This window comes from Gracilinanus agilis, chromosome 2 (assembly GCF_016433145.1).
Source record: "Gracilinanus agilis isolate LMUSP501 chromosome 2, AgileGrace, whole genome shotgun sequence".
NCBI classification, from domain to species: domain Eukaryota; kingdom Metazoa; phylum Chordata; class Mammalia; order Didelphimorphia; family Didelphidae; genus Gracilinanus; species Gracilinanus agilis.
In genome coordinates this window covers 41,026,866-41,049,195 of record NC_058131.1, presented here as the reverse complement: position 1 = coordinate 41,049,195, position 22,330 = coordinate 41,026,866, and the positions used below count along the sequence as shown (strand labels likewise).

The 22,330-nt window shown below is 40.5% G+C and overlaps 1 protein-coding gene across 1 annotated transcript; it reads left to right on the top strand.

The window, feature by feature from the left end:
* Positions 1-387: 387 nt before the first annotated feature.
* GOT2 (glutamic-oxaloacetic transaminase 2) lies at positions 388-21,401 on the top strand. Its single transcript, XM_044663096.1, has 10 exons — positions 388-534; positions 12,864-13,020; positions 13,762-13,890; positions 15,687-15,746; positions 15,945-16,106; positions 16,376-16,480; positions 17,641-17,791; positions 18,339-18,504; positions 19,582-19,732; positions 20,175-21,401. The coding sequence occupies exons 1-10, from the start codon at positions 449-451 to the stop codon at positions 20,295-20,297; spliced, it is 1,290 nt and encodes a 429-aa protein (XP_044519031.1). The 5' UTR covers positions 388-448; the 3' UTR covers positions 20,298-21,401.
* Positions 21,402-22,330: the final 929 nt, after the last annotated feature.

The following is a 22,330-nucleotide window of genomic DNA, read 5'->3' as shown; positions in this document are numbered from 1 at the left end:
GCAACTAGGAGCACCTAGAAACGGAAGAAGGCCCGTAGCACTTTGGTTGGCCCACGCTGGCCATGCACGATGGCCATGCATGATGGCAATGGGAGGGCAGTGCAGGACTGAAGACACGGTCAGACCGTGATCGTGTAGTTCGCACAGCAAAAGGGAATATCCTGGAATCATGGACCTATCCCGGCCAACAAGAGGCGAGCAGCGCCTGCAGGAGGCCTGCAGGGGGCGCTGGAGCATGCGCAGAATTTATTGGTCCCTGCACGCCGGCTTGCATATGTTCCTCCCGAAGAGCAGGGGGCGCTGGGCCGCCAGAGCGGCGCTTCCGGGGCGGAGCTTTTCGCGACGCTCCGGGGGCGGGCTTTATCTTTACCTTCAGCTGACCGGCAGAGGAGGCTCTGTGCACTCGCGTCGGTTCGTATCCGTTCACTTCTCCGTCTCTTCGCCCGCCATGGCGCTGCTGCAGTCCTGCCGCCTGCTCTCCGGAGCCGCCACCTTCCACCCAGGCCTCGGCGCCGCCGCTGCCGCCAGAGCCAGGTAAGGAGCCCCCAGCCTCGAAGGGCGCGTAGGATCCCCCATGGATGAACAATTTTGTCCTTCCGCGGTTCCCGGAGGCCATGAGGACTTCGGGCCTGGCCGCCGGGGCGCGAAGGGGCACGCCCGCGGCTCTCCGATTGGCTCCAGCGACCCAAGGGGGCGGGACTCCCGGCGTGGAGGTGCGCGTGCCCTTGAAGGTGCCCTCGGCGGAGGCCGGCATCCTTGTATTGAATTTAACCCTCCTCGCTTCCCGGAGTGCCACTTAATCCTCCCAAGGGAGAAGCTTTATAGCTTAGCGGGTTGTGGGAGCCTTGCGTACGAAGGGTACTCCTTCCTCTAGATCTCCAGCCCGGGAATGCTGGCCTTGTGCTGCTTTTCAGAGGGGTCCAGGAGCCCCGACACGTTTTCGTTTCTAATATGCTGCCCCACAGAAAGCAGGGCTTCATTTCTTAAGAATATCCAGGGTCTTTGACCACTGCTGCTTAAATCGATGGATTAGCTTTTCTTTTCCCGGTGGATGGGGTTAACTAAGCCTTGGACCCTCAGGACAGCGATATCCAGCCTTCTGGACAGGTCGTCAATCTTTTTTTGCATCGCAGACCTTTTGTGGGGCAAAGCCTCAATAATATTTTTCAAATATGTATGGTTTTAAAAAACAAAAATACATAAGTTAAATTACAAAGGTTTATGAAGGAAACAAAAAAATCAAAATATGTTTTTATAGAAACAAGTAACAGACCCAGGTCAAGAACACTATTTAAGATGGGAGGTCATGCTTCATATGTGGCCTCAGATATTTCCCAGCTGTGTGACCCTGTAAAAGTCACTTTGCCCCCATTACCCAGCCCTTATCACTCTTCTGCCTTGGAACCAATATATATTGGTTCTAAGATGAAAGGTAAGGGTCTTTAAAAAATATATTTGATCCATTCCAACTGTAAAGTTCTTGAAAGGTTCCCCACACACACAGATTTCCTTTCTATGTTTTTTTTGTTTCTCTTGATCTGTTCAAAGCATGTTGTTTCAAATGTGGCCTCAGATACTTCCCTGCTGTATGACCCTGGGCAAGTCACTTAACCCTAGTTGCCTAGCCCTTGCCCAATCTTCTGTCTTACAGTTGATAATAACACAGAAGTAAGAGGTTTTTGTTTTATTTTGTTGTTATTTTTATGTGTGTTTTTTAAATGTGGGTACATGCATATCTGGGAGATGTTTGGGTTCCAGACCACTGCAAAAAAAATGCAAATATCTTTTTGCTGGTGGAGAGTCTAGCCTTCCGGTTGATGGCTGCTGACTGGTCAGGGTGTTGTGGCAATTCCTTACAAGAAGACAACCATGAAATTTACTGCATTAATTGACTTTTCCTTTCACTTGACACTTAGAAACCATTGTGGGTTAACTACAGCTATCCCTTCCATAGCTGAGGATTAGGGACATGACAGTCCCCACCTCAAACACCCCCCACCCCCACCCCAATCTGGAAAATCTAAGTAAAATTTTTTGGCCCTTCCTTGATACCAGAGAAGGTCTCAATTTTTTCCTTCTATGGGGTGCTTACAGTACCTTATTGTTAGTTTGAGGTTAATTATACGCTTCTGAATTTCTAAACTTTTTCTGTGTCTTCTGTTGGCCTTCTGGGAAAGAGATGGAAAATAGCTGGTCAATGGAGCAGTCAGAACACATATCATTTATGATTGAGTTCATTGTCATACATGGGCAAGCTTGGTTCATGGTGCCCCAAAACAATTACAATGCTAACATCAAAAATTATTGATCACAGATCACCGTAAAAAATAATAATGAAAAAGTTTGAAATGTTGTAAGAATTACCAAAATGTGACACAAAGACACAAGGTGAGCACGCATGTTTGAAAAAATGGTGCCAAAAGGCTCGCTCAACATAGGATTGCCACAAACCTCAATTTGTAAAAATGCAATGTCTGCAACACATAATAAAAAGGAAGTGTTCCTGAACCTTATATTTCAGGGACTGGCAAAATGCTGTTTTTCTAAGCAAGTTTGGGCAAGGAATGAGATGATTGTAAAAGGAAAAATATGAGGTGTGTTATAAGAGGAAAAACTTGGATGCCACAGTAATAAACTGCCTAAGTAATTTCTTTTGATACTAGCTATGTGAGCAAAAGCAGGAATTACTGATAGCCAGGAAAAACTGAACATTCTCTGCGAGACACTGAAGTTTCTTTTAGCTTGTTCTTACAAAATAGGAAAAACAAAGTTGACAAAGGATTTGAGAATGGTAAGGTCTTTTTCATCAAACTTTCAAATATAAATTGCTTTTATGATGCACAGATAATGAATGCATTCCCATCCAATGGCCAAATTATTTGTATTTTTTAATTGTTACTTTTGGCTAGATGTAATTTCCTTAAATCTAACAAATACATCTTTCTATTCTGTTAGAATGAGTGTGATAGAACAGAATCCTGGTGGAACCTTCACATTCTAATATGGCAAATGAGGAAATGCACCCAGAAGAGCTAAATATTTTGCCTATCCATGTGTCTTTCTCATTTTCAGCTCTTTCTAATGGATTCCATAAAATCCATTGAAGAGAAATAAAAACTGTACTTGGTGCTTAGAAAAAAAATTAGGAACTTTGACATTCGTAGAGTGAGTCTGTGGATATTGAGACTAGGGCTTTTATAGAAGCAGTTTTCTGCAAAAGGTAAAATAATTGGAAGGGGGTCTAAATATGTTGTAGGGGAAGAGTACAAAGACATAATTTCATGACATAAAAATAAGGTAGGTTTATTTTCATATTCAAATTTCAGTATAAAAAATTTAACTTTTTTCCGTTTTTATTTTTTTAAACAATAAATTAACCCTCTTTAGTACCTGTGCACTAAAACTGAACTCTACTTTGACAAGTAAATCTGGACTTGTGTTAAAGGAGAATTTCATTGGTACAAAGTAATATAGAAAGATATGTCATTCCACAAATATCTAGGGAATGCTTCCTATGTTTAAGATACTCTTGTTTTAGTACTGGTTTAAACATTAGTGAATGCTAAGTCAGTAAACATTCTAAGATATGATTTCATAGTAAGTGAAATTAGATTAGATAGGAAGCCATTCACTAAAAATTTCTCAATTGTCCCCTGCCAGTCTAAAATCATTAACATAAGCTAGAGACAGTAGCTCTAGCTGTAGGCAGTTTGACAACTAGAGGGTAAATCAGCAGGGTATTTGAATGTAACACTTCCCTTTGGTTGAGCTACTCTGAAATCCAAATGCAAGTCCTCAAAGTGCTACTAGTTCACATTCAACATTCACAGTCTAGGATAGAATTGGTCTCTGCAATTCTTTGTTTATTTAATGTTCTCTAAGCCTTCTGCTCAAACACTGTGAGACTTTGGGACAAGAAAGGAAAGGAAACATGAAGTGCTGACCAACTATGTGCTAGATGCCTAATAATATCTTACTTGATCTAACAACCCTGGAGCGGTGGTAATATTTTTATCCCCATTTTTTCTGTTGAGAAAACTGAGGCGCACAGAGATTACGTGACTTGCCCAGGGTTACAAAATAAGTATTTGAGGTCAAATTTGAACTCAGATCTTCCCAACTCAAAGTCCTGAATGTTATACACTAAATCACTTTGATAACTCTAGGTAGCCAAGCACTCCAATTATTTGAATGTTAACTGCTTTGAAACAGTAAAACTTTTATTTTGACCATTTTGGATAGGAAACTTTCTAAAAATAGATTATATATTTCATAGCTTATTTCATTTAAAGTATATAATTTAATCTTTAGTGCCTCGGGGTTATCATTATGCATGTTAGTTATTCTAAGAGGCAACAGAAACATTAAACTTCACTTTAATTGAATAGTGCTCAGGAAACCAGAGTTTTAATGTACTATACATAATGCAGTGATATCATTAGAGACTCACTAAGGTCAGTAAGGGTTGTTTGCCCCTTTCTTGAATAGTCCCAGATTATTGTACTTTTTGACTTATCTTGGCAATTGATTTTTCCTTCTTAGCTGTCAGTCCTCTCTTCTCCTTATTGTCACTGCCTAGTATACTTCCACCTCTGAAATCTAGTGTGTCTACTGAGGTCCCTTTTGGTTTACCTTTTTGGTTCTTGGTTGTGATATTACCATTCCGGATGATCTGATAGGAAAGTATCATTGAGTATCTTTGTATCTTTATGAGCACCTTTCCACATACCTTTTTTTTTTTACCCCTATCTTCTGTCTTTGAATTGATACTATATATTGGTTCCAAGGCAAAAGAGCAGTTAAGTGCTAGGTATTGGGGATTAAGTGACTTGGCCAGACCACACAACTAGGAAGTGTCTGAGGTCAAATTTGAATCCAGGACCTCCTATCTCCAGGCCTGGCTCTTTTTTCTCTTGAGCCACACACTTCCACAAAGTTTTGACATACAATTCTGACTTGATAAATTAACAATTAAATTTTTGCTAAGTACCTGTAACTTCTAGAAACTTCAATATTTGGTTCATTAAACCTGAGATTGAAGAAAATTATAGAAAACAAAACAAACCCTTTTACTTAATTGCTTTTTGGAGATGATCGTTCCATGTTACACAGTTTATTTATCTAAAACACATGACCTAAGTTTATATTTTCACAGAATAGTAAAGGACATGAATGAAGTCTTTAAGTAGTACCCTGCATCTTCATTTAAAGAGCATTTTACTTTATTAAAAAAACCTAAAATAACTTGATTATATGTGGAATTTTCCCCTTTCAGTGAAAGAGGGATAATCAAGAAAACTGAGGCCAGTAACACAGATGGTTTCGTCAACCATGAAGGCCTCCTACCTACTCTTTCCTAGATTTAGATTGCCCCAAAAACAGAATGCTTAGAATTGTTTCCTCTTTTAAGCTACAAAGTTTTTCCTCCTTTAAAAGCTTTCTTTAATTCATGGAGAAATGTATCTTGAGTTATTTCAGGAGAATAGTATCATCTTTCTATACCAGGAACAGAGCCAAATAATTAAAAACAGGTACTTTATATTGTCATTTATATAGTGCCTAATAGTTGTGTAGAGCAATTACATGTATTATCTCGTTTGAATCTCCCCAGTAACCCTGTGAGGCAAGTATTACAGTGATTCCCCATTTTACAAATGAAGAAACAGATCCAGAAGGGTTGAGTGACTTGCCCTTGCCCACGGCTAATAAGTGTCCATATCAAGTTGACTGGGTCTTTTTTCCAAATCCAAAACCCATACATTGAGCCATTTAAATTTTCAGTACCAGATAGCTATGATTCTTGGGTGTGGTAGAAAAACTCACTCCCCTTTTTCAAAGTAAAATCTTATCATAAATGAGGTTTTTTTTTCTTAATCTAATTTAGTTTTTCCTTGATATTAAACTAATGTCCTTCCTCAAATAGGTGAAAACAAAAACAAATAGGATGGGAACAAGTACCTATGTGATTTGTTTTAGTCTCATCATTTAAGTCTATCTGAAAACTGATGGGGTGGGGGTATGAAAATATTCTCTAAACTCATTTTAAATACCTGTTCTTGCTGTTTCTTAGTACTTAATATGTATTCATTTTTGGAAACCTGCTAACTACAGTAGCACATGATGTAGATACTCATAAGTTCAGAGACCTTTTACTAGATATTATAGGGATTTATTTTCCCTATGACTTTTAAGGCATTCCCTCTCTATCAATTTTACTATTTTATACTCTTGAGTTTCATTTACACAAAAAAGGTACAGTCCCCTCAAATGTCCATTAAGACACATGAAACTAAAACAGCTTTATGAAAACCATAGTTTTCATTTGTTCAACTCCTGAAATTTCTATTGACTTGATTTTTATTGACCCTTAAAATGACATCTCAGCATATCCTGCCAAGATGACTGCCATGAGTTAAACAAGTTTAAACAAAAGTTAAACAAGTTAAACTACAGTCCAGTTCCCCACATGGACTGTAGCAAAACCCTCAAATTCTCACCAGGGCAAATAATGATGAAGAAATCCATTGAGAAGCTACTTCCTTCCCAGAACTACATGAAAAAATTAGATAGAAATCCAAGTGCAATAGGAAAGGGTGTCTATCAGTCCCTCTCAAATTGACCGGACTTTCAGGGATACTACATCCAGAGGGCTCCCTGAGAATGTCTCAGGGCATTAATTGGAAGGTCCAAACAGCAACCAGCTAGTGCCAGCCATCGTGGTGCCACATTATTTAGACAGATCAGGCCCAGGCATCTGAGTTCTCTTAACAGTCTCTCCTAAAATCTCTGAAGATAGGGTGCTCTGAGCCTAGAGGGGCAAAGGATGTCACCCTGGGAGATTGATGTCATAAGAACCCATGGCACAGGACCAACTACTCCACCTTAAAAAACAGCAGCAGGCCGGGTAACCCTGTCCAACAAATAGACCCTCCTGAAAATGAAAACAGATGAAACAAATTAAAAGACTGTGAAACAGTAATATTAAATATTAGAACAAAAATAAAAAAGATGGAAAAAATAGAAGAAAATGCCAACTAGATGTTTAGTTTTGTACATTTGTTTTTAACTGACCTAGAAAACAAGTTGTCCCTCCTCTGTGTTTTCATGTCACTGTTCTCCTTCTGTCTTCTTTGCTGGATATTCATCCAGGTACCCCACTAAGTTTGGCAGTATCTCAAGGCTCTATCCTGGGCCTTCTTATCTTCTTTCTCTATACTATTTTACTTGGTGAGCTCAACAGTTCCCATGTTTTTAGTTATCTCTTTATCTAGATGACTCAGATGTACCTGTCAAGCCCTAACTTTTCTTCTGATCTCCAATCTTGCATCTCTAACTGCCTGTTAGACACTGCAATCTAGGTGGCCCATAAACCTCTTAAGCTCATCATGTCCAAAACCGAACTTATTAACTTTCTCCCCCAAACCCTCCCTTCTTCCTAACCTTCCCCATTACTGGCAGGGATACTGCCATTTTCCCAGTCTCACAGCCTAGTTACCATCTTCAACTTCTCACTTTCTCTCCAACTGGTTATCAGCTCCTGTCACTTCTTTCTTCCTAACACCATTCTTGTATGCTCACTTTTCTCTGGAGTGCTACCACCCCAGTGTAGGAACTTATCACCTCAAGCATAGACTATTGAAGTATCCTGATGTTCTCCGTGCCAAAATGCCCTCCCTACTTCCATCAGCTTTGGTCAAATTGCTCTTTCTAAGTGGAATCTAACCATATAAACCCTGCCCCCAACCCCCATGAAATAAACTCACATGGATCCCTGTTACCTCCAGGATCAAATGAAAGTTTGGCTTATAAAGGCCTTTGTCCTGACCTCTTCCAACCTTTCCAGTCTTCTTAGACACTTGAGCACACACACATGCACAAAACTATCCAGTTGCCCCAATTGCTTTGCTATTTTCACAAGATACAGCATTTTCCAAGCCTGTACCTGTGCCTAGAATGCTCACACCACCACTACTACCCCATTTCCCCTTCCTGGCTCCCTTCAAGTCTCAGCTAAAGTCACATCTTCTACAAGAAGTTTTCCTGTTCCTCCCTAATGCTAGTGCCTTCTCTGTGAGACAACTTCCAAATTATCTTGTATAGATCTTGTTTATACATAAAGTTGTCTCTTCTGTTAGGCTTCGAGGTCCTTGAGAGTGGCCTTTCTTTCTTACCTCCCCCTCCCACCCCAGCATCTAATCCAGTGCCTGGCATATAATAGAAACTTAATAAATGGTAGCTCACTGATAGGAAGCTTGGAATATACTTCCAAAAGGAAAATAATCAAAAATAACAGTCAACAAAGCTCAAGTATAACTTGGGGGAGAGGGAGTCATTATAATGATTAGAGAAGTTCTTAAGAAATCCTGATGGCAAAAACAAAGCTGAGTATGAATTTCAAAATTAGATTTATGAGGCCTTCATGATGAAATTGCTGCTCACCTCATGGCAGTGGCAATGGGCTCAGAGTGCATATTGAGACATGTTTTTGGACTTGACCAATGTTGGAATTTGTTTTGTTTAACTACCAGTATAATAAAGGCTTTGTTTTTCTTAATGGAGAGGGTGGTGTTGGACAAAAAACAAGACAGATTTTCTTTGAAACATTTTTTAATACATAAGAGTCCAGAGAAACATAGGTCATTGTTTAAACAGTTAAAGGATCTATATAGTTATGTAAGGGGAGAAGAAATAAAATGCCCTTCTCTTTCCTAGTACATTTAGGGAATCAAATCACAGGTCCAGGAGGTGAATTGGGTTTTGTTCTCAGGTTTTAACAAGAGGGAAAGGAAGAAGAGTTGAAGAAATGCATGGGTGCACAAAGAACAAAAAGAAGGAAGGCTTGAGTATAAGCACACCAGTCAGGAGAAGTATAGAAGTATGTGCCCAGAATCTTAACCAATCATTAAGATGAGCCCTGAGCCCATTTCTCTTGAGTATAGCTGCATTCATTCATAGGAGTTCACAATCTAGGATGTGTCAGTCTTGCAAATCTGAGCAGAAAGACCGTTAGTGAGGTCTCAGTTTTTTATATGGACAAAGATATGTCTTCCTTCTGATTAGCCTAATTAACTATGCCTCATTTCAATCTCCCCTAGCAGTCCAAATTGGTGGATAATTTAATGAGGAGGTAGACTTCAATCATAACTCCTTCCCCATTCATCTGCAGCTTCGCTATAGGTAGGCTGACCCATCCCTCTCTGGTACTTAAGAAATGACATTTTGGTTTTGGAAAAACAGTTCCTTCTTAGGGACTTGGGAATGATTACCTTATCTGATCTTCAAAGACTGGAGCTTGAGGGAATGAATGGATTTATAGATATATTGCTAATAACATAATCCAACATTGATTTTCTTCAGAAGAATATACAATCTTGAGGGAAGGATTGCAGGGAGTGTGGGGATCATATGAGCATACAGACACCCAGTTTGATGTAGAAATACATCAAATTCAGGGCAGCTAGGTAGCACAGTGGATAGAGTACCAGTCCTAGCATTGCAGTGTCCTAGGTTCAAATCTGGCCTCAGAGACTTCTTACCTGTTTGACCCTGAACAAGTCATTTAACCCCAGGTGCCTAGCCCTTACTGCCTTTCTGTCTTAGAATTGATACTAAGACTTCTGGTAAGGGTTGTTGGGGGCAAGGGGGGGGGGGACTATTGTTTGTTTTTTAAGAAAGAAAAAGAAAAATACATCACATTCTACCAAGAAACAAGATGGGATGGTGGGCAGGGGGAGGTGTTGGTTAAGAGGGAGGTAATGGGCCGAGGGCTAGGATTTAGATTCTATAGAGAGTTGCTTTGGATCCCCTCTTAGACTGTTGGGAAGTGGCCAAACAAATTATATGTGAATGTCATTGAAATATTGTTATACTCTAAGAAATGGTGAAAGATAATAGCAAAGAAATCATGGATGGTAAGAACAGATGCAGAGTGAAAGGAGCAGAACTAGAGCGGTTTACCCAAGCTCTAAAGAAAGCAACTCTAGAAGACTTAAGGAATCTCAGAGCAATGACCAGTTGGGTTTCATGAGGCCCCATCTCACAGTGGTAATGGACAAGGTTCAGATACCTGCATCTTTGAACATGGTCACTGGGTGCCTTCAATTAGCTCAACTACTACATTCATTTTTGCTGGGGGTGGGGGGGGAGGGGTTGGGCTATTTCTTACTCTCACTTAATGGAGAAGAGGACGTCAAGGGGTGGATGAGTTAACAATAGTGATGCCCAGAAAAAAAAAATCATTGTAATATTTTAGGTGCATAGAATAGAAGGAAGCACAAAGGAACAGGGTAGTTTTAGAAATAACATGAAGGAAAGGATCTGAAATGGTCATTTACTAATAACAATTAGAAGATGGAAAACATCACTTTTGAGTACAGTAGTCCCCTCTTCTCTGCAGTTTCTGGAGTTTCAGTTACCCAGGCATGGTCAGCAAAATCTCCAGAGGTCTGTTCTTGGCTGTGGTCTGGAAGTCAGTTCTTCTGCTTTTACTTTTATGGGGGAGGATATGGAGCAGGAAGAGAGAGCAACTCATATATGAGGTCAGCAGGTGTTCATTTATATCCATGGTTTCATATATGTTATTATCAAGTCAACAAGCACTTATTACACACCTGCTGTGTGGCATGCACTTCAAAGGCAAGAGATACAAAGAAAGACCAAAAAAAAAATAATCCCTGTTCTCTAGGAGCTCACAAACTAATGAGTAGGACAACATGTAAAAAAAGATGTATAAACAGGTAATCAGCAGAAGGAAGGCACCAGCCTTAAGGGGGTATTGGTAGGAAAGGCTCTAAATGAAATATGAAGAAAGCCAGGACATTTCTTCAAAAAAATTGGTTCTGATGATAGGATATTTCATTGAAAAATGACAAAATCAGGTGTAGAATACAACTTATATTCTTAAATACCAGAGACTACTAGCATCTAGAATGTTTAAGTATTATTATCAACAACTTGTTGATAGTTGGGGGAGGGGCTTCATAAAATATTAAATGCCTACGGTGTGCTGCAAATAATAGAGAAGCATAAAACATGACCCCTTTTCTTGGGAAATTTGAGTTTCTTCCTCATTTTCCTTTACCAACATTCCTAATAAAACCAAAATGAAATTTGCATATTTCCTCCATTTTCTTTTTAGATTGAATGCTGCTGTATTAAAATTTAAAAAGCTACTTTCTAGACCTCTCCATGTGAAAAGTACTTTTTGCTGAAATCTTCAAATAGTGTGACTATGACTGATAACAGTGTTTATACTTTTGCAAATTACTATTGAACAAACACCTCCCCCCATCCCCCAAAAAAATGGATATTCCCTTAAATTTTAATGGTATGGTACTATTGTGAACTGCTGGTTTTTACCTGAATTTTGTTATCCCTTTTTGACTTGATATTGGTCTTGTTCACTTAACTATGCTTGCTACATTACATATAAGCCATCTTATGTTCCACTGCATTCTTCCTGGTCATTTCTTGCAGTACAGCTACTATTCCATCACATTTATTTACCATAGTTTGTTCAGAATTTTCTATCATTTGGCATATTTTCTTGAACTGCTTTCTGATAGAGGTATGAGTAGTAAAATTGTCCAAAACCCAAGTAGTAGGGGGCAGCTGGGTAGCTCAGTGGATTGAGAGTCAGACCTAGAGACGGGAGGTCCTAGGTTCAAATGTGGCCTCAGACACTTCCCAGCTGTGTGACCCTGAGCAAGTCACTTGACCCCCACTGCCTACCCTTACCACTCTTCCACCTAGGAGCCAATACACAGACGTTAAGGGTTAAAAAAAAAAAAAGTAATAAAAGTGATGAGTGAAAAGTGAATGGTCTAGAAAATCCAAAAATTAAATAAATCTGTCCCAGAATAACAAAGATGTACCTTTATCCTGACAGTAAGGAATTTAGAGTTGGAAAAGATTTTAGAGCTAATTTAGGCCGATCTTGTCAAACTCAAATAGAAAGGGAACCTTCCCAAGGCATATTGACTTAGAAGATCACAAGTTAACATTATGTTGTATTGTAACATTTCCCAATTACACTTTAATCTGTTTGGGGCAACCCTCTGATCTAGGCGAATACCTCATTTCCCAATTGTGAAAACTGGGATCCAGAGAAGGAAACTGCTCTCCTGGATGAGTTTGAGCAGATATGTAACACATCTGGGTTTAAAAATCCACTGCTCTTTATGCCACACCCAGAATTTGTACCCAATTGTAGGAGCACAAGTTTGGCATCATATAGTCTCATTTAACACTGTTATTAACTGTGATAAGCATTCTTATCAGTAGTGTGATTTGAAGAGTGAGCCATTGAGAGAACAAATTAGAACAAGTTTCTCTAAAGAACAATTAAATAGGTTGGTCAATGTGGTGAACATAAGATGGCATGCTTGGAATTATGCTTTTCTAGTAGGTATTTAATGGATATTTGATTTCATTCTAGTAGGTATTTAATGGATATTTGATTGTCTAATTGCTGGGCCAACTGAGATAAGGCTCTTTTATCTAGAGTTACCTGGAAACAGGACAACTAGATATTAAAGACCAAAGTATTGAATATGCAGTAGAATAAAAAGCTTTCTCATTTACCATAATAAAGATGCAGAATAATGACTTTTGGGGGGTAGTGGTTTATGTCTTGAAACATTTTATGTATTATTAGACACTCGGGACTCTAGAAAGGTCATGAGTCCAAAAAACCATGCATGCACTTGCCCTTTCTGTAAGAGAACTCCCTTATGCCTTTTCATTTGGAGATCTTTGCCTTTTTTTTTTTTTTTTTTTTCTTTTTTTCTTTTTTAATATCTGGCTGCAGCTCGAGTTTGGGAAGAGTGGATAACTTAATTGATTTCCTGTATTTCTCCTTTTAGCTCCTGGTGGACCCATGTGGAGATGGGCCCTCCTGATCCTATTTTGGGGGTTACAGAAGCATTTAAGAGAGACACAAACAGCAAGAAGATGAATCTGGGAGTTGGGGCCTATCGAGATGATAATGGAAAGCCTTATGTTCTTCCAAGTGTTCGTAAGGTGAGCATGGTATATGCTACAGGATTGGGACAAATGAAAAGGGGGCAGCTTTGGTATAGAGAATTGAATGGAATTCAAAAGTCTTGGGCCCTTGTTCTAACTTTGCCACTAGTGTGACCTTGGACAAAGTCCTTTAGTCTCTGGACCTTTTGGTTTCTCATTTTTTAAAAAAGAAGGGATTGAGCTAAATAGTCTCTAAGCAGAGATGACATTTGCGTACCATGGGCACATTGGAAAATTGGACCTCTGTGCTACTCTTCACCCAAGTTTTTGTTTTGTTCTGTTTTTAACCCTTATCTTCTATCTCAGAATCAAGACTGTATATTGATTCCAAGGTAGAAGAGCAGTAAGAGCTAGGCAATGGGGGTTAAGTGACTTGTCCAGGGTCACACAGCTAGGAAGTGTTTGAGGCCAGATATGAATCCAAGATCTTCTGTTTTCAGGCTTGGCTCTCTATACACAGAACCACCTAGCTGCCCCTCCAGGCCACTCTTGAGACTAAAGTTGCAGAAGACGCACCTCTCTGCATTGGTGAAGAGAGTTTTCTCACCTGGGAGCTCTCCCCACACCTATTCTTTGTTATTGATATGAAGGGCATCCAATACCTTCTGCAGGCTTATAGATCCATTGTCCTGCTCAAACCCAACTTTTGGAATGTTGCATATTATATGCTGGAGGGGATGCAGGTAGGAGCTGGGGCAAAGGGAAATATCTTGTCATCTCCATGCTTCTCCTTTGCAGGCAGAGGCTCAAATTGCTGGGAAGAACATGGACAAAGAGTACCTGCCCATTGCTGGATTGGCTGAATTTTGTAAGGCATCGGCAGAGCTGGCACTGGGCGAAAACAATGAGGTGCTAAAAAGTGGCCGAGTAAGTTCAGTTTTCATTTTCCATGAATGTCATGGCTTCTTTCCCTCCTTCAGATGTCGCTGCAATCATAGCTTCAGGGTAGTGTCAGTTAAATTCTGGAGAACAAAACCGTATTTTGCCAATCAGTAAATTTTGTTTCATGTGTCTGCTTTCAGCCTATATTTCTATTGCTTTTAAGTAGAAACTACTTGACAAATCGTTTTTCAGCTCCTGAATCCTAAATAAAGAAAGGACTAGGTAGGAACTTGTCACACTGTTGAGGAACATAGACCTACCCTTTATTCCTCAGGCCAGGCTGGGAGTTGAGGAAGAAAAGGCTGACCCTCTTTTGTGTCTACTCTTTTTCTCCAGAGGATTTGAGGGCTGCCTGAACTGTCACTCAGGGAAGGCATCTGCCTGCCTCCCTCCTTTATTATCCCTTCCCCAGTGGAAGAATGAATAGACGAGATTTCTTAAAGTTCTATTAGGCACTTTCCTTCCTTTTTCATTTTTTAAGTTAAGTAAAACCTTGCCTACTAGGCATAGCCAGTTAGTCAGCCTGAGAGCCCCTACTTAACAGAAGCCTGGCACGTACAGCCAACTAATAAAAGAGGGGCCAACCAGGTAAGTACAATGATTTGGCAGCAGTTTAAACTAAGCAGAATAAACAAAGGCAATGCACAGGGCCAAAGTAAATAATTACTGGCAGGAGACAAGTCCTGTTTGCAAGGTCGTCTGACCTAAAGTCATATTTGTTAGAATTCATAGACCCAGGAAAAAACAGAGTATCTTCCTTGACTCTAATTATCTATGTTGAATATACACATTTTGAGCCCCAGTTTGCACATTTTGGTCTGTGCCAAGTTTTCCGCTTCGTGGTAGAGGAATAGTTTCCTGTCTTCAAGGAATTGTGTCCTTAGGATTTCACTAGGATTTCAGAATTGCTATGTCTTTGCATTTAGAGTTAATTTGTGATCTAAAGAATGATTTTGTAATTCCAGTATGCTGAAGTTTACTGAGGCAAATAGAGGTTAATGATTTGGTATTTCTGTTCTTAGTTGTTAGGTTTTTTTTGGGAAGGGGGGGAGGTCCCAAGGAATTCAATGTATTAAATTTGTTAAAATTGAATTGAAAATTTGTTTCAGGGCAGCTGAATAGCACAGTGAATTGAGCATCAGACCTGAAGTCAGGAAGACTTGAGTTTAAATATGACCTCAGATATTTCCTAGTTCTGTGACCCTAGGCAATTTACTTAATCCCATTTGTCTAGCTCTTACCCTTCTGTCTTAGAGAACTAAGACAGAATTAAGTATTTCTTGAAAAAGAAAAAAAATCTCATTTTTTCAGTGTTTTTTAATAGTAGCCATTTATATAACATGGATTCAAGGCCCTTGTGGTAGGATGGCTTACAGCTTAATGAAGGAACCAAGCTAGTTGGTCACTCCAAAGAAAGGCTAACTCTTTTTAGTACCTTATTTCCTTCTGTGTGGGAATCAGACTTTTCCAGGCTAGAGAAGTTTTTTGCCCCTATATGCCTCCTTAAGCCTCAAAGTTTTACAAATTTAAGAACCTTCAGAAATTAGCCAAGCTTTTGTGCTTGGGACATACTGATCCATCAGCCCATCTCATGGCCAAGTGAGCTGGCAATGTGGCTTAGCCTAGTGACTGCCTGACCAAGAACTTTGGAACATGATTTCAGCTTCTAAAATGAGACATGGTACACATGGTGTGCTAACAGTTCCGCTCAGTTTAAACCATGTTAAATTAATGCTGTACTAAGAGGTCCTCTCACTAGTTTTTTTGTCTCTTTTTCTTAGTATGTCACTGTACAGACCATTTCTGGTACTGGAGCATTGAGGGTGGGAGCCAGTTTTCTGGTAAGTTGAGAACTCTTGGATCTAATAATACTCCCTTTCAGATGAAGAACACTGCTTTTCTCCTTAGGTTAGAGTTTTACACATTTTGTCTTAGTAGAGTAACCTTTTCAGAGAAGGCAAATAAAGTGATAACTGTAATGTAACCTTTTGTTTGTTTGTTTGTTTCCCTTTTTGCCCATTCCTCACCATATCTTTTAGCAACGGTTCTTCAAATTTAGTCGAGATGTTTATCTCCCCAAACCATCCTGGGGAAATCACACCCCAATCTTTAGAGATGCTGGCATGCAGTTGAATGGCTATCGCTATTATGACCCCAAAACATGTGGCTTTGACTTCACTGGAGCAATGGAGGACATTTCGGTAAGTGTGGCTTTCTGGGAAGAGGAAGAAGCACATGAAAAGTGATGGGTAGTGACCGTGGGCTTCACCAAGCACTCTGGCCCATCACAATCCCTTCAGCAGATCTTTATGTAGTAAACACTGCTAGGCTCAAGGTCCTAAGAGTGCAAAGTCCCTGCCTTCCAGGTGCTGCTGTTCTGTACATTTGAGGTGCCTTTGTAGCTGATACAGTATGCCCCTTCACTGTAGGTAAATTAAAGACTTGACAGGGGTGTTTTTAATCTGCGCAGAAAATCCCAGAGCAGAGTGTAATCCTCCTGCATGCCTGTGCCCACAACCCCACAGGAGTTGATCCTCGTCCTGAGCAGTGGAAAGAAATGGCATCTCTGGTGAAGGTAAGTTATCTAGGACAGATAACAACACACAGCAGAAGAATTCGGGCACAAGTTGTATAAAATTGAACTTGCTTGTAGTGATAGAAATTAGAATGATGATAGTCCTTCTTTGGGCTCCAGAGGGCCGGCAGAGTGGGGTCTCTTCCTCTACGGTTCCATTTCATGGGAAATACACCAGCAAAAACCTTAGTAACATCTCAGCAGGCAGGGAGTAACCAAAGGTAAGTCAGTAAAAACATTCAAGCCAGAAAGAGGGAACCCAATGCCAGTAAAGATGGCTGCTGAATCTCATTGAGTGGGGAAGGATATAGTACTCTAAAGGGGTTGCAGGGGACAAGACAACTTGGATTAATCTCATTGGTTGTGTGTGTTTCTCAGGAGGGGAATATTTTGTGCATGGTACGGTCAGGCTACTCATTCATCTTATACCCATCAGGTTAAGGAACGAAGAGTTTCAGTGTTCTGTCATGTGGAACAGGTGCTGCTGTAGTTCTCTGTTCCACAGCTGGTGGGGGAGGGGTGCTGCGAGTTTCAGAAGGTGTTGGGGAAAGAGGGGGTGCTACAGTCTGTCCAAAAGAAAAACTTATCCACCATACCTTATCTTTAAAGGCCTTCAGGCTGATCTATTATATCTCCATAAGCCTGTCCTTTACAAGTAGGAGGATCTTATGCCCCTAACAAACCTTTCTAGACATTAGGGAGTCTGCTAACTGAGGTCCACTAAGTGGGTCTGCAACATGCGGATAGGTCTCCTAAAACAATTAACATCCCTTAATTATCAGAGAGGAATGGTATCAGTCTCATGTAGGTGCTAGCCCACTTTCTTTTAAAAGACGCATGATGCTGTCTGCCCTGCAACCAATTGCATTATCTCCCTCCCTTGCCACCCAACTCTGTACTCCCCAAACCTATATTAAGACTGATAACCCTACTTCAGGGTCTTTTGGTCATTGAGAGAGACCATTAACCTGATTTACTTGTTACTGGTAGCCCAACTAAGAACTTGATCATGCTTAGACCATTGTCTCTCAGTTTACCCTAATTTTCTAGATAATATTTAAAATGTACCCATTTGAGGTAACTGGTGAAATGTCAGGTAAGATTGCTCTGTGTCATCTTCAAAGTGACTAATTAAAACTTTTATCCTAATTCATTTGTAGCAAAAGAAACTCTTTGCCTTTTTTGACATGGCATACCAGGGCTTTGCCAGTGGAGATGGCAACAAGGATGCCTGGGCTGTTCGCCACTTCATTGAGCAGGGCATTAATGTCTCTCTCTGTCAGTCATATGCCAAGAACATGGGCCTGTATGGTAAGTAGGGACATTTAACCTGATTGGTTTTCCTGTTGGGCTCCAAGAAGGATTGGGGATGGAAGGCAGTTTGCAAATAAAGTCTTGGATTCATTGGATTTAACCCTTTTTTCATTATTAAATTTTACCTCAAAGAAATAACTTGAGATCTAGAGAAATGAACTGACATTTTGTCAGCCAAGTCATTGTCCCCGTATTCTTTTAACATTGGAACAAAAAACTTATTTCCCAGTATCTAGTAAAGATTGCCAGCTACCTCTTTTGTTCTTCAAACTGGCTCCAGTGAAATATTTGGAATTGCCCTAGTAATTTTCATCTTTGTGACTTCAAGAAATTGCCTAATCCCTAAAGGGGGTGGGAGGTTATCATCCAGGTTTCTTTTCTACTTAGATCTCTTATCCCATGTTGGTCAGAAAATGACTTTTTTCACACAAGGAAAGCTTGTTTTGTAGTGCTTCTGCTTACAAAAAACTGTAGGACAAATTCATTGTCTACTCTGGCAGGGTAGATCTTTAAATGGTGATATGTAATCTACCTTGTCTTCCAGGTGAACGTGTGGGAGCCTTCACCATGGTTTGCAAAGATGCTGATGAAGCCAAAAGGGTAGAATCCCAATTGAAAATTCTGATTCGTCCTATGTATTCCAACCCTCCTCTCAATGGGGCCCGAATTGCCTCCACGATCCTGAATAGTCCTGATCTGAGGAGCCAATGGTAAATGTCCAGGGCTATTTCCTGTCCTCTTGCCTGTGCCTCCAGCTAGCCTCTTTCTTCCCCCTTCAAAATTGCCAGGAAAAGGTTAGAAAATTACCTTATGGGAAGAGGCATAAGACCATAGTTTAAGAGCAGGAGGTTATTTAGTCTTAACTTCTTCATTTTAGAATGAATTTAGAAAGAATTAGGAAACAGACCCATAGAAGCAAGGTCCTCTGATTACAAATGCAATACCCTTTCTGATATACCATGCTCCCTTACTTGGTCTCTATAGTCATGACAGAACTTTTTAGAAGAAATAAAAATCTGTGAAACAATCATAACAACACTTCTCATTCCATTTCTGTGTACTTCCAACATGAAAACCCAAATCAATACACTAAATATAGCAAAGAACTTTATTTTACTTCTCTCTTTGAGAACATTTGTGACTGACTCTAAGCAATATTTTCTGAAAGTGTATTTATTATGTCATTCAAAATTCCTCGAAGTGGGGGCAGCTGGGTAGCTCAGTGGATTGCGAGCCAGACCTAGAGACAGGAGGTCCTAGGTCCAAATCTGGCCTCAGACACTTTCCAGCTGTGTGACCCTGGGCAAGTCACTTGACCCCCATTGCCTAACCCTTACCACTCTTCTGTCTTGGAGCCAATACACAATATTGACTCCAAGTTGGAAGGTAAGGGTTTAAAAAAAAAAATTCCTCGAAGGACCTAGACCCCAAGACAAGGTAAGAAATAAGGAACTTGTGCAAGATGTTAACTGTTCTATACAGATTCAATCTTTCTCTCCTGTTCATCAGAGAAAAAAATTAAAATGAAGAGGGCCCTGTTTCCATAACTAGTAACTAACGGCTCCCCAGCTTCATTGAACAGTTTCAGCTTGTTCTTACACTAGCTGTGTCAGACTGCAGCTGCCTTAATCAGAGTAGCCTTCTTCCCACACAAAACAGAAAGCTGTGAGGCAATCAACATAAAATAAGAATGAGAGTCCTGTGGCTTCTGTCAGAAGATAACTGGAGAAGGAGCTGAATAGAACATGATCTCTCTGACCTCTGAATCCAATGATTCCCTTTTATAGGTTGCAGGAGGTAAAAGGCATGGCAGATCGGATCATCAGCATGAGGACCCAGTTGGTTTCCAACCTCAAGAAAGAGGGATCCTCCCATAATTGGCAGCATATCACTGACCAGATTGGCATGTTCTGTTTCACAGGCCTGAAACCTGAGCAGGTGAGAGGGCTGCTTGTGCTACTTATTACACACTAAGAGATCTCTTTCAAAATCACATGTGGGATTTTCATGAAGATTTAGATGTTTTTCAGTCAAGGGGGGAGATTTTTAAGAGAGGCACCAGAGAGATGGAGAAAAACTTGAGTCTTTTTCCTTAAAATACCAATATTAAATAAGCACTGATTGTTGGGGAGAAGTACCAAGTTCTACTTAATGCCAAATTTGGGGATTTTAACCTATTTGCATGCAGCTTCACCTTTTCTCCTCTGAGGTCATTATATGTGGTCTTTCTTCCTTTGTCTTTTAAAACAGCATAGTATGCTAGAGATTACAGAGAGATTATGTGTGAGATAGAGATGTAAGAGCACTTTGGATTTTATTTGCATAAGTAAGGAGTCTTCCTTAAGCAGAAAGAAATGCCTAGATTCTCCTCTCGTTGCAGGTGGAACGGCTGACCAAGGAATTCTCCATCTATATGACCAAAGATGGCCGCATTTCTGTAGCTGGGGTCACATCAGGCAATGTAGGGTACCTTGCCCATGCCATTCACCAAGTAACCAAATAACTCCTTGGCGAGACAGAGCAGAGATGACCTTCCCACCTTCAGACTCTGCTGTTTGAAATTCGAAGAGATGACTGGGATGGTGAGGCTAGGAGTGGTGGTGAGAGTTTCTTTCAACCACAGTGCTTAATGCTCAACCATTGAAAGTATCTCAGAAAAAGACATGTGAGTAGGCTAAAGGCATCTGAAACTAGTGTTTGGAGCTTTATGGGTCTAACCCAAACTCCCCAACCCCATCCTCCACAACTTTTCCAACACATTTTATGTTTACAGTCACTCAACCAAAAATCCCACCCTGAACCAGAATTCCTCTCCCTCTCCCCTTCCCCGAGTTTTAGACCTCCTGGCTTTGCAGTGTTGGTCAAGAGCTTTAATCAAGGAGACAAATAACATTAAGCCAAGGTAACAGAAATCTGTGGTGCTAAAAGCTTCCACAGAGGACTGCCCAGTTCTAACTCCTCTGCTTCTTATTGTCCTCCCATAACTGATGGAGGCACCTTAGATAGAAACAAAGAGTTTGTTTTTTAAAATCATGGATGCTGCATTTGTGCAGCATAGAGAGAGTAAGGCCTTTTCCCTCCCTTCTTGACTTCAGGAAAAAAGCAGAAAAGAGAAGGTGGCTCTCATTTTACATCTAGGACCTTTAGGATTTTCCTATCCTCTCCTCTTTGACCCAAAGAACCAAATCTGCCCTAGTTTCTCCCCCTCTCTCTGTGTGCACAGAATGCATATACTTTGAGAATTAAGTAAAATGTAATTTAAGAAATGATCATGTTCTCTCTTCAGCGTTCTCAGCAAAAGGTGGAGGAAGAGAAGTCAATAAAATGACCGCACTTTAATATGATTGCATCACTGTAAAGGTTTTAGTCGTCCTCCTTTCTGCCATCACCCAGCCAGTGAGGGTATGCAATAAATAGCCTGTCTCATGATGAGTCTGTATAGGGCAGTCAATCCTAGAAGATGAGTATTTTGAGCTGTGGTTGCAAGTTTCTCTGTGTTGCTAGCTGAATTCAAACTTCAACCTTGAAAAGATCACCCTCCAATGTAATCACATAGGCTTTTATGCAGCCTTGGTTTCTCTGTTACAATAAAATTATGTAGATTGGATCACCGTCTGCAAGGCTATTTTTGAAGAGAAAGAAGGGGTGGGAAGTGGTATCCATCACAGTGACCCATAACTAACTATTTAGCTCCCTCTGACAGCTAATGGAGATAATTGGGGCCATCTCACCCTGCAAATTGTCGTTTGTGAAGATGCTAGTTCTCTGGAGACTAACCATCAGAGAGAACAGTGAAGTTGCTTTGGGTCCTTTTGGATGTCAGGAAAAATAAAGCAGAGTCTTAGGCTGTGGGTAAAAGAAAAACAATATTTAGGAGCTTCCCTATCCTGCTTCCAAATTGTTCCTTTGCAAATATTGCTGCCCATTGTGTATTCTGTATGGGGGTGCTGTGTATGCCAACCTTGGCCCTTAACCAAGGGGAAACAAGACTTGGCTTTGTCTATTTAACTGTTTGGATTTCTTTCCCTTTGACCCTCCATTGAGCCTGCATCCCTCAGGACATTGAACTCAAGTTGCAAAGGAAAACCTTAATTTTTGGCTCTTCTGTTGCCTACAAACCGCTTAATGGTTACTCTCAGTTGTTAAAAAGTTTTCCTTTTATGGGGATTGACTTGCCAAAATGTTTTGGGAATACACCTGCAGGAAGAGAATTTTTCTGTCGTCCTTCCCTCACCAGTTACATCCAAAGGAGCTGGCATCTTTTCTCTGCACAGTCACTTGGTGTTTTTAGAGCCCTTGTGGAGAGCAGCTAAAAACTGGCTCTCGGCAACCCAAACTTGGCAAGAAACTTGACCACCCTGAGAGCCTTATTTTTAAGTGCATGTGTTCATCTTGGGCTGATGCCCATTTTTTTCCAAAAGGAATTACATGGTATTTTGATCTTGTTACACCGCTCAAAGAGACAGAATCTCTGCTTTACCGATGCTTCTTCCCCAACTCCTGTGGGAGTTAACCAAACCCAGAGCCAGGTCTGAG